This window comes from Dreissena polymorpha, chromosome 10 (assembly GCF_020536995.1).
Source record: "Dreissena polymorpha isolate Duluth1 chromosome 10, UMN_Dpol_1.0, whole genome shotgun sequence".
Classification (NCBI taxonomy): domain Eukaryota; kingdom Metazoa; phylum Mollusca; class Bivalvia; order Myida; family Dreissenidae; genus Dreissena; species Dreissena polymorpha.
Window position 1 is genome coordinate 41199194 of NC_068364.1, and position 12594 is coordinate 41211787.

The 12594-nt window shown below is 34.2% G+C and overlaps 1 protein-coding gene across 1 annotated transcript; it reads right to left on the reverse strand.

Annotated features, from left to right (window-relative positions):
- Positions 1–3744: 3744 nt before the first annotated feature.
- LOC127849069 (fibroleukin-like) lies at positions 3745–5534 on the reverse strand. Its single transcript, XM_052381792.1, has one exon. The coding sequence runs from the start codon at positions 5434–5436 to the stop codon at positions 3745–3747; it is 1692 nt and encodes a 563-aa protein (XP_052237752.1). The 5' UTR covers positions 5437–5534.
- Positions 5535–12594: the final 7060 nt, after the last annotated feature.

Below are 12594 nucleotides of genomic sequence, written 5' to 3' on the forward strand. Positions count from 1 at the left end.
GATAGGAACACATTTTTGTCCGCTAAATCCGCGAACAAACGATCATTCTACGTTAAAGTTACACGTGTACACGAAACAGTCATACACTCTTTTTAGATGGCGTATTTGCATTAAGAACACGTTACGCAATAAAGAAAAATGCATATCCTAAACCTTTTCGTCGCGTGACTTTGTTGCATAAATATATCAGGACTTCAAGCAAAATTAAATTGCTCAATAGAAAATTACTATTAAAATGGAATTTCATACACCAATAATTATCGGTTTAGTTAATGCAATTGTTTTTGCTAAGTTTCATAGTTTAATAAAATGTTCGCACCTTTTTAATGAAACGAGTCTTTGAAACACTCGTTTCCAACAACCAATTTTATATGAATGGTTGAATGAAATCACACTTTGATAGGCATACACCTAAAAACAGCCTGACTGTTACAAAGTCCATAACAACGACGACAATTCACAAAGGTTGTTCACTATTGGATTACAGCAAGACAATTCATTCTTATAAACAAATGCTAATGACAATGCAAGCTTAAATCAATCCTTTAAATGACAAGACAAACATGTTCTGTTCAATCATATCTCACAAAAACAGAGTTTAATATAAAACACATTACAAAGTAACCAAACACGTTATCACATACATTTTATCAAATATGATAATAATAATTAAAATACACGAAATATTCTTATAACATCATGTGTTTTATTATTTCTTAGAAAAGATATGAAAAAGAAGTTGAGCTAATGTGAAAACAACACTGTATGGATATTGATGTTTATTCTGTCACATGCCTTTAAATCAGCCCGATAACCAGGTAACCTAATATCCCAAAAGATATTAGGCTAGATGACCACGTGACCTCGAATATCCGTCAGTTGCTGTCCGCGCATGCGCACGCCTGTACTATTTTCATTTTATAAAATATACTTGTTTACAATTAAACAAATTACAACATTCGTGTAAAGTACTGTTTGTTTAAAAATTATAATTTTAACAGCATAATTTCGTCTTTGTGTATTGAATTAATATAGATTGACTCGATTTCTGTGTTGTTTAACAAGACGGAAGCTAGCCTAAGCGTTTTGCATGACGTGACGTCACAATGTTTTTGCAGCGGCGTGTTTTTCCTATATTAAATATTTAAACACAAAATACTGGAAAACTATATATTTTAGAAACATTTCAACGAATGTTGTAAATGTGACAGGATAAATAGAATAATAGGTTGGTGACGTGGATGGAGAATGGTTATCTGGCTCGTCGGAGGATGTTATCGGGTGAGCCGATAACTTCCTCCGACTTGCCTGATAACCATTCTACATCCACGTGACCAACCTATTATTCTCTATAAAATGAATGGCATGGTTGTTTATATAAAATTGGCATAATATTGACACTACAGTTGGACTCATTACTTAGTTGTATGTGCACGTATATCATTAAAACTGTGTTTGTGTTCAAATTATCATATTTCCCTCAATGTTACTCAATTAGATGTCGACTTTAAGCTATCGTCATTGGGTTGCAAGTAGAGTAAGAACGGAGTAATGAGAAACAAACATGTGTTTTATATCAATATGCATGTTGGTATTCTAAACAGACTCATTGAATCGCCAACAATGCGAACGAAACGAAAGACGACGTTGTCTCTATGAAACACACCCTCACAATCAGATTATCAGACATGCAGCAATGTTTGTCTACATTCTTCACCATATAAATGTTACTGTACTTGGCCAGGTCCCAACCTTCCTGGAAATCTGCTCATTTTACAAGAAAACAAACACTCAAATAGTTGGCCCAGCCTCAACCTTTCATGAAATTCCCTCAATGTTTCTGAGAAAACAGGCAAACAAACAAGCAATGGTTATAAAAGAATAGTCTCATTGGCGGATATTTTTACACTCTTGTATTTACGAAGAGAAATTGTTAGACACATACCAGAACAATGTGCGTAGTATTAGATGCGGATTTATTCTGACGGAATCATCAGCTGCTGCCTGCTTAATAAATGATTATTACCAATTCCCAAAATGTTACTGCATTACTGTTTGATCGATATATATGATTCATTTAATAAATGGACCGACACTTTAGAGGTGACTTGTGGATTGATTGGATGTGCAGCGATGATACGGTATGATATGTTTTAAAGATTGCAATACTTATATTATTTTTATTTCATCAGCAAGGATCAACATACCATTTAGCAAGGACATATGCCACCCTTCTAATTAACCACCCCTGGCACTGGCCCTCCAAAAGTCCCATCAATTATGGAACATAGTTAAGGTACATTATCATTTTAAAAAAATGATAATAAAAAGAAAGCGGTATAAAAACGTCAAAAGATGTTACCTCAAATGAAAGTGTTGTTTAATACCTTTATAATTCAATAACTATTGGTGGATTCAGTAGGCCAGAAAAATTGGTGGATTCAGTAGGCCTGGTAAATGGCCACGTTAATTGCTTAATTAGCAGTGATTAATTAACTGAATTATTTAAAACATAATTCGATTAATGGCTAAGAATATAAACCTACACATTTTTATCAATTTCCAAATGTTTTAAAATGCATATAAATTATCCCAATTTTTCCGAAATGTATTATTAAATTTCCAAATCGTGTTGATTTTAAAGGGATCTTTTCACGCTTTGGTAAATTGACAAAATTGAAAAAAGTTGTTTCAGATTCGCAAATTTTCGTTTTAGTTATTATATTTGTGAGGAAACAGTAATACTGAACAATTACCATGCTCTAATATAGCCATTATATGCATCTTTTGACGATTTTAAAACCTAAAAATTATAAAGCGTTGCAACGCGTAACGATTGAATAATTTGGAGAGTTCTGTTTTTGTCTTTAAATTTTGTGCAACTACGAAGATTGCTTATATAATGTATAAAATACGTGAATGTGTACTCGGCGGAATAGCTCAGTAGGCTAAAGCGTTTTTACTTCAGGACTCTGGCAGGACTCCAGGGGTCACTGGTTCGAAACCTGCTCCGGGCAATGTTCTTTTTCTTTTTTTAATTTTATTCTTGATTTTTTACTGGAGCTTTTACGATCCAATGTTTACATTTATCAATATAAAGCATTTAATGAATAAGTTTAAAAAAATGCCAAAATCTGTGAAAAGGCCCCTTTAAGCACGTGTGTTAGGTATTCTGCAAAATGCCGATTTCGCGGTTGCGTTCCTAAATATTCATTCGAGCCATATTGTTTATGAATTAATTTTTTATTTTCCTGGTGTTATAACCCACCTAAAATGATGAACTTCAAATAAATTAGCAATAAATCGCGTTTCACAATTTCAACCAAAAGATTAAACCATACCTAACCTACGTACTAAAGCGTCCGATCATCGGGGATGAATTATTATATCGTGAGCGTCCACTGCATGGTGTAAAAGATAGCATGTGCACTTTTAAATATAAATCATTACTCACACTTGAGACATTCGTGTTAGAAAAATACTTGTTTGAACATTATTGCGTTAAAAAAGTCTTCAATTGAAGATGAAGCACACCAAATTAACCCGATACTTAAATTTCACATGAAATACAAATGTGTAGCACTATATATACGCGCCAGGGTTTTAAACAGGTGACTCCAAAGTCAATATAAGTACAATGTACATCAAAAAATCAAAACAGTCGATACAATACGAATGACAATCATTTTCTTTGCTCCAGCGGAAATACTTTATCAAGTCATATCTACGTCTAACTGTGCATTCTTAGCGCATGCTCATTTGCACAAATTTTAAAGATGTGCTTCCCTCAGTGATCTTATACCAGTGAATTCCTTGCCATCCAGACATGGATTTTTTTTCCTTGAAGTATTTACCGTTAAGATGTGCGCTGAAACAGTCATCAAACCACCAACCTCCCGCAAAGATGCATGCACAACATCGACCATCTCGGTCATTATCTCTATCGAAAGTTGAGAACGACCGACCGTTGTGAATACCATAACCATAACCAGAACAATTCGTTATTAAACAGTCTTCTGCGTCCCCAGTGTATCCGGACAGATGGAGCTTATACTTATCAGACTCTGATGATATTTTGAACTCAGAATACAGCGCATATCGCTTCGTTCCATTGAACATCTCCATGTCAATCCTCAGCTGTCTCGGTGTGTCCTTAGTCAGCTGGTAGACATGGTCATTGCCAAGCCAGAATTCACCACTTAAGTCACCGAAGCCAGCTTTGTAATCCACCCAAGTGCGATTGAAATCTACAGACCCATCTTTCCTCCTCTGTATAACTATCCAGCCCTTGTTCGTAGAGTCCAAATAACAATAAACTTTCACGCCCTGTGGAAACGCATCGGGATATATTGTATATTCACCACTCTCAACTACACTGTCACAGGATTTATGAGGCAAGAATCTGTGATGCCGAATTAAATTATCAGTTATGTTCTTCAAGATTTCATTCGACGTTTTAAGTTGGGCAGTATCTGATGTTATCCGAGATAATTCTTGCAATGTATTCAATGAACGGTTCATCAATGATTCATTTAAATGAATTATCACGTCGTTGAAGTAAGAACGCGTGTTATTTATATCTTTTTGACACACTGAATATCTATGGTTTACCGCCATGGTTTCTTTGTTAATGGTGTCTATATCTGAACGCAATGTCTTTTCCGCATAGTTTAATCTTGATTCGACTTTATAACACTTTTCGCTGACGTTTCCAATTTTAAAGTCCTGTAGTTTTCTCATTTCTTGAAATTCCGAAATTGTTTCATACTTAATGGTGTTTATTTCTGAACGTAATGTCTCTTCCGAATTGTTTAATCTGGAATCCATGTAAATCAACTTTTCGCTGACATTTCCGATTTCAAAGTCATGTTGTTGTCTCATTTCGTGAAATTCTGCAATTGTTTCATACTTCATGGTGTTTATTTCTGAACGCAATTTCTTTTCCGTGTTGTTTAATCTAGAAACCATGTTGTTAAACTTTTCGCTGGCATTTCCGTGTTCAAAATCATGTTGTTTTCTTATTTCGTGAAATTCCTTACGAAACATTATATTTTCGTTTTTTTCTTTCTTAAATGCCATCATTAAATTTTCATATTGATTCACAATAGCTCCACATTCACATGACCCGTGTTGTATTTTAGAAACTGGTTCTTCGACAGGTCTTACAACCTGTCCTGAAGATCCCGTAAGCCTGGTAAAAAGCTCAGATATGTCCTCTTTCATTAAATCCATTTCGTCATTCAGATCCTTTTGTAAAATATGCAATGCAGTTCTTAAGACTTCAATTGCATCATTTTGCATGAATACTTTTCTTTCAAGTCTATCCAATCTTCCAACAACTCTAGATGTTGATGTTTCTCTTGAAATCTGTGAAGCAACTGTTGACACTAAAACTAGATATAGAATGTACGATACCATTTTGTTTTTAAAATACATATTTATATTTCGAAATACAATTCGTGTTATGCACAGTAGTGAGACGGAGCTCTGTATTTGAAAACACAAGAAACGCTCGGCTTCAATATATCCGCCACTCTGCTACCTGGCAAACATTTACAACGGAAACCCAGACGCTGAGCTTAAATGTCTGCCGCTATCTCTGTTTTGCAGTCTGTTGCTTAGCAACATTTTACCACAAAATACGTGGTTCTAGTAATTGATATTTACGAATTATGTTTGGAACGTGCGGCGCTACATATTTTCAGTACATGAAGAGACAGATGGTGAAAGAGTTTCGCGTTTAAAGTGGCATATCAAAGTCGACTTGTACCTCTGAAATACTAAGTTAAAATATCAATAGCACATCTCAACATTGAGACATTGTTAAATATGACAATGCTGTTAACAAAATGTTTTCGACGAAATTAAAGAAATTTTAATTTAAAGTGCATTTTCTTAGGTTCAGGCAAATAACATTTATTCTATGATTTGAAGACGATTTCAATGCAGCATATTCTACATGTATAACTATGTATCGACTAGACTACATTTGTATGACGATTCATTTTAGATGTATTTTATAATTATCATGCAAACTACTTTTGGATTGTGTTGCTCATTTTATTTTATTTTTGGAACAATATTCCAAATCCTTTAATTCTAAATAAAAATTGAATCTGCATGTCGTAGCCAGTTTCAATGAAGAAATGAGTTACTGCATTAAAATTTGGAGAAAGGTTGGCTAGTAGTAGTAGTAGTAGTAGTAGTAGTAGTAGTAGTAGTAGTAGAAGTAGTAGTAGTAGTAGTAGTAGAAGTAGTAGTAGTAGTAGTAGTAGTAGTAGTAGTAGTAGTAGTAGTAGTAGTAGTAGTAGTAGAAGTGGTAGTAGTAGTAGTAGTAGTAGTAGTAGTAGTAGTAGTAGTAGTAGTAGTAGTAGTAGTAGTAGTAGTAGTAGTAGTAGTAGTAGTAGTAGTAGTAGTAGTAGTAGTAGTAGTAGTAGTAGTTGTGTAGTGTAGTAGTAGTAGTAGTAGTAGTAGTAGTAGTAGTAGTTGTAGTAGTAGTAGTAGAAGTAGTAGTAGTAGTAGTAGTAGTAGTAGTAGTAGTAGTAGTAGTAGTAGTAGTAGAAGTAGTAGTAGTAGTAGTAGTAGTAGTAATAGTAGTAGTAGTAGTAGAAGTAGTAGTAGTAGAAGTAGTAGAAGTAGTAGTAGTAGTAGAAGTAGTAGTAGTAGTAGTATTACTAGTAGTAGTAGTAGTAGTAGTAGAAGTAGTAGTAGTAGTAGTAGTAGTAGTAGTAGTAGTAGTAGTAGTAGTAGTAGTAGTAGTAGTAGTAGTAGCAGTTGTAGTAGTAGTAGTAGTGGTAGTAGTAGTAGTAGTAGTAGTAGTAGTAGTAGTAGTAGTAGTAGTAGTTGTTGTAGTTGTAGTAGTAGTAGTAGTAGTAGTAGTAGTAGTAGTAGTAGTAGTAGTAGTAGTAGTAGTAGTAGTAGTAGTAGTAGTAGTAGTAGTAGTAGTAATAGTAGTAGTACATACGACAGGTTGTTCGTTAACTCTTTCAGTGCTGGAACCGAATTTTGAAGGCCTTTGCAAACAGTTTGGATCCAGATGAGACGCCACAGAACGTGGCGTCTCATCAGGGTCCAAACTGTTTGCTATTCTGATGGTAATCTTTGAAAAACAACTCGAAGAAAATGCTAATTTTAGAAATTCAGCAGACCACATTTTAGCAGACGACAAATTTCCCAGCATGTAAAGGGTTAATGAGTACAACCTGTCTCCTGGGGCTGACCCAATGTGTTGTGGTGTTATATTTTGTACATATCGATAACTATAATTAATACCACCGACTTTATGTGACATCATATCACACAGATAGTCCTCGCCCATATTTTAAAACATTATTTCCCTTTTAATGCTATACTTAAAAAATAATATAATTTAAATATGGTTTATATTGAAATATTATTTTTGCAGTTTTTCGGCATTATTGGGAGATAAGGCATTGGCTTAAATTATCATTTTAATAAGATACATTTTCGTTGTGTTTTTTATAGCATGCTTTAAAAAAATAATGTTAGCGAACGCTTTAAATGTGCGTTGATATAAGCATTACGCATTATTCGTTCCATGTATTATTTCCTCATGAGCCGCGCCGTGCGAAAATGGGTCTTATGACTTGTGCGGCCATGGAAACTAAAGACCAGCCTGCGCTATCCCACTGTCTGGTCAGAAGATAATCTGCTCTCCAAACACTCACGAAATGGTCTCATTAGCAGAAGGGTAGCTCCTGACTAGACTAATGTTTTTCATTGATTTAATCATAATGTCATCGACAGCATGTTGACATAAATTGTAAGATCATTTTTCTTGGTTTTTGTTTATTGTAGTTATTCCCTTATTTGATATCCAGCACATTTTTGTTCTTAAATCCCAAAAAACATAATATGAAGAATCTTGTGCGCGACTTGTGTTACATTGAAAACAAATTTGCTTGGAAATTAAAAAGATCTTTTCACGTTTTGGCAAATTGACAAAATTGAAAAAAGTTGTTTCAGATTCGCAAATTTTCGTTTTAAATATGATATTTGTGAGGAAACAGTAATACTGAACATTTACCATGGTCTAATATAGCCATTATATGCATCTTTTGACGATTTAAAAACCTGAAAAATTATAAAGCGTTGCAACGCGAAACGATTGAACAATTTGGAGAGTTCTGTTGTTATCGTTTAATTTTGTGAAACTACGAGCATTGCTTATATATAAAGTATAAAATCCGTCTGTCATACATATTTGGCAGGATAGCCGAGCGATTTAATTGGTTTTTACTCCAGGACTCCGGGGTTCACTTGTTCGAGCTCCGATGCGGGCTACTATTTTTTTCCTTTTTTAATTTTATTCTTGATTTTTTTACTGGAGCTTTTTAAATCAAAAGTCTACATTTATCAATATAAAGCAATTAATGACAAATTTCAAAACATGCCAAAATCTGTGAAAATGCCCCTTTTACTACCGCTTGCATTGTTGTCTTTACTTAAGATTGAACAAAGATTTTTTCACAGCAGAGCTTAACATTCTAGGAGTTCATGGGTTTAATTTCAAGCTAAACTAAAGCTGTTGGCGACACTGTTTACAGAAAAAGAATTTTCCCGATTAAAATATATTTTAAGATTTACTCTTAAATCCGACATATAGCGTTATGTACACGTGTAATGTGATATATTATGTGAAGCTCTTCAATACTGCTTATTTATGTTCTATACAATACAAATAAGCAAAAAACAAAAATAACTATATCTATTCTCTTTGTTTACCTTGAATATGAATGCTTTAAGTAATCACGGAATTATGTACGCACACATAAAGATAACTTAGGACACTTAATCTAAAAATATTGAAGATAAAGCTACAATGCACTTTGATATATAGAAACAACATTATTTTTCTGAAGTGTATTTCTGTTACAAATGTTCATGGACTCTAGATGAGATAATATACGCTCCGTGAACTATTCAATAATCATTACGATTCTTAATACTTCGAGGAACCGTTAATATGGCCGGGTTACGCCCCTGGCATTATTGTACTGCACAATGCACATGTTGTAGTCGACTCCCTGCCGATACGCCACTTTCACATTTTACCTATAAGCCATCAGCGAATAAACCTCTAATTCAAACACTTAGTCGTTCATATTAAATTACTTGAACGTTGTATCATGTATTTAATATTGCTAAGCAACATATTGCGCAATACAAAGATAAAGATGTGTTTGGCACAGCAAAGAATCTGACGTTTCTAATGTTACGTTTGGTTTGATATGGCGTACCATTTGGGTCGAAAGTCAACAAGACCTACTAGGTTAAAAGAGAAATGTACTTCGATGTACAATATGTACGTCGATGTATAATTTTAGTACTTCGACGTATAACTATGAAATACACTTCGAAGTATATATTTGTACGTCGAAGTACAATTTGTACTTAGACGTACATGTTTGTACTTTGACGTACAAGTTTTCTGAACAGCCAAACAAAACACTCGTCTTTTGAGCCGCTTTTCCTTCAGATTTATTCATAATGAATGTACCCAAATGGTACGCCATAACGTCGTGGTCAGTTCCAAGTCACGACTGCAGCTAACGCGTCTGATATAAACACAAACAGTTTTGCTTTTTAAAAACAAAATATTATTGCCCATATTATATTTCGTTTTTCTATCGAACATTTTGTATCCAAATACTGAACACTCAACGATACGTAAAAATCGGTAAGAGTGTTTTTCATGAAACATCTAATACTTATGCAGACTTGTAATCTTTCAATCTAAAGTATTGAAAGTGAAAATAATATCTCAGCATAATTTACTAAAACAAGAGATGCAATTTGTCCTCCATCCATACTAATGTATCTAGTCCAACTTGTTGACGCTCTCAAATATTAAGCTACTTTTTATATTGGTAATATTAGGAGCAGAAGTTAAAGTGAAGAATTTATGCCTTTCTAACTTCAATTCGAAGATATTTGAGATAAAAATGGACTTCTTAACTAAAACATTATGAGTTGGTAATGTAATTTTGCAATTTTACGCAAATTGATGAAAATTTAAACTTTCTGGAGTCCACTTTTCCACGACGATCCAAAGAATTTAGCCCATATAAAAAGTATCTCTTAATTCTTTGCGCCTCTTATAAATAAGACTACTAATGTGTCTATCTTTTTCAGTCAGTCGTGCTTACCCCGATAGTTCTATTGACATGTTTTTAAACCTTGCTAATGTTGTTATTCAAAACAAAACAGTAGTTGTCCGATACGTATGGCGACACGGTACGATCCTCGCTAGAAATTAAGTTTACATATGAGACGCGTTCTGAGAAAACTGGGCATAATGCATGTGCGTGATGTGTCGCCCCTGATTAGCCTGTTCAGTCCGCACAGGCTAATCAGGGACGACACTTTCCGCCAAAACAAGATTTTCGGTAAGAAGGGACTTCCTTTAAACGAAAAATACCATAAAAGCGGAAAGTGTCGTCCCTGATTAGCCTGTGCGGACTGCAAAAGATAATATGGGACGACACTTTACGCACATGCATTAAGCCCAATTTTCATTTGGAAGCTACCATACGGCCATAACTGCCCCTTAACTGCATAACTACTGAAATGTTAAAGTAAATAAATATGAAAACAATATTAACAATAAAACATAATCAAGTGTCATATGTAACACATAATTCATTATAACTTAACAGTTATCACATATTCGGATTCCAAATATTGTTTTTATAAAATTCGTAATTCTGGTTTCTTTTGACATCGTACTTTCCCATATCATGAGCACAGATGACACTATCTACCAGATCACATAAAATTCTAATTGGCAATGGTGCACTGGTCTATTTCCCAACATTACATCTTTGGCGAATGCCCGGGCAGCCGGGGTAAATTTGACCTTAAATTTGACCTTGTTTCATGGCTCAACATTAACATTTTCCCCTGAAAGGTCAAAGAGGCAGATCGGGGCATGGATGTTGTCGTGAAGACGCAGCGGTACCTGTAAATGAGCCTTGTTATGAGAAAACGGGGCTTAGTTCATGTGCAATTCGCACAGGCTAATCAGGGACGACAATTTCCGCTTTTATGGTATTTTTAGTTTCAAGGAAGTCTCTCCTTACCGAAAATCAAGTTTAGGTGGAAAGAGTCTTTCCTGATAGACAATCCCATATTGGCTATTACGTAACCCGCGATTGAAAACGGTACTGAAGAATTTGTTTGTAAGATTTAAGACGATTTCTTTAATTGAATAATACATCTCTTTGTTTGTTTAAACAGTTACCATTTCGCTATTAATATTTCCCTTGTGACATTTTAAAGGTATATACAAATCTATAGCCGAAATGAAGTTTGTGATTCTAAAATTGTTTCGTAAATCTTTGTTATCGAAACTCTGTAAGATTTTCAGGAAGAGATTTTTTTTAATTAAAATAATGTATCTAGTTTAGTCTAAAACTAAAGTGGTTTTTAGCAATCTTTTATTTAAAAATCGCTCTCAAGCTAATACAAAAATAACTAGCCGGAAATGAATTTTGTGATTTAAATGAACAAGTATCTGAGTTTTTCGCTTGCAAAACTGTGTAAGATGTCAGGATATGTCATACTTTTTTATTGAAAAGGACATATCAGCTTTTGTCTACAATTTTCTTATATTATTATTTAAATAACGTTTTACATGTTGCCTGAAATATTATTACATTTTCTTAATAACATCTTAATTCACGATTGAAATGTTCAACATGAAAAATAATGAGCCTTAAATAAACTTAAATAGTTCCAATTGTGTTCTCTAGATTTCCTAAACGTATGTCTTTATTAAATGTTCGTAAAACAGTCTAAATTTACGCTTAAAAAATAAAAACACGCACAAAATAAGTGATTTACTTTTCTTTAATTACGGATTATTAATGACAGCAACATACATCGCTTGAAAAAAACATCAGCGATAAAGGCGCGAACGAATTCGCTCAATGGGAGGCGATGTTCCAAGTGTGGATTAAAAGCGTTTATGGGTTTGCCCGTGACACCACATGTCTGCACATGTGTTGATACCGAAATTTAGATTAGATATCACGCGTCACCTTTAAATAACATATTTAATGACAATCAAGACCTTATTCATGCCAGGGACCTACACAAATAGGTCCATGTCCATGCTGTGTGTTATTACTCTTAAACGAATGCAGATAAACCTTATTTCTACTAATTACGTAATTTATATTAATTAAAAAAAAAACACGAACTATTATGTAGTTGTCAGATCGATAACAGAAACTCTTTAAATCCTCAAATATATTTGATAAACCCGTTTCGCTTCCTTGTTTTGCGTAGGGACCTATACGCACATATATAGGTCCATGTTTATTTCTTCAGTACCGTTTTGGAGGCGCGCGAGAGTATTCAGGGGCGTGTAATCCGGGAAGGTATCGATTTCTGGGATTGTCTATAAGCCTGTGCGGACTGCACAGGCTAATCTGGGACGACACTTTACGCACATGCATTAAGCCCAGTTTTTTTAGAACGCGACTCAAATAAACTCTGAACCATCGTTGCAGCAAATATAAATATCTTTGAAAACGCAGCCAACATGGAAATATCAGGAAAACGCATCAA

Excerpts from the sequence above, each read along its gene's own strand:
- LOC127849069 (XM_052381792.1), bottom strand. The coding sequence starts at position 5,436 with ATGTATTTTAAAAACAAAATGGTATCGTACATTCTATATCTAGTTTTA.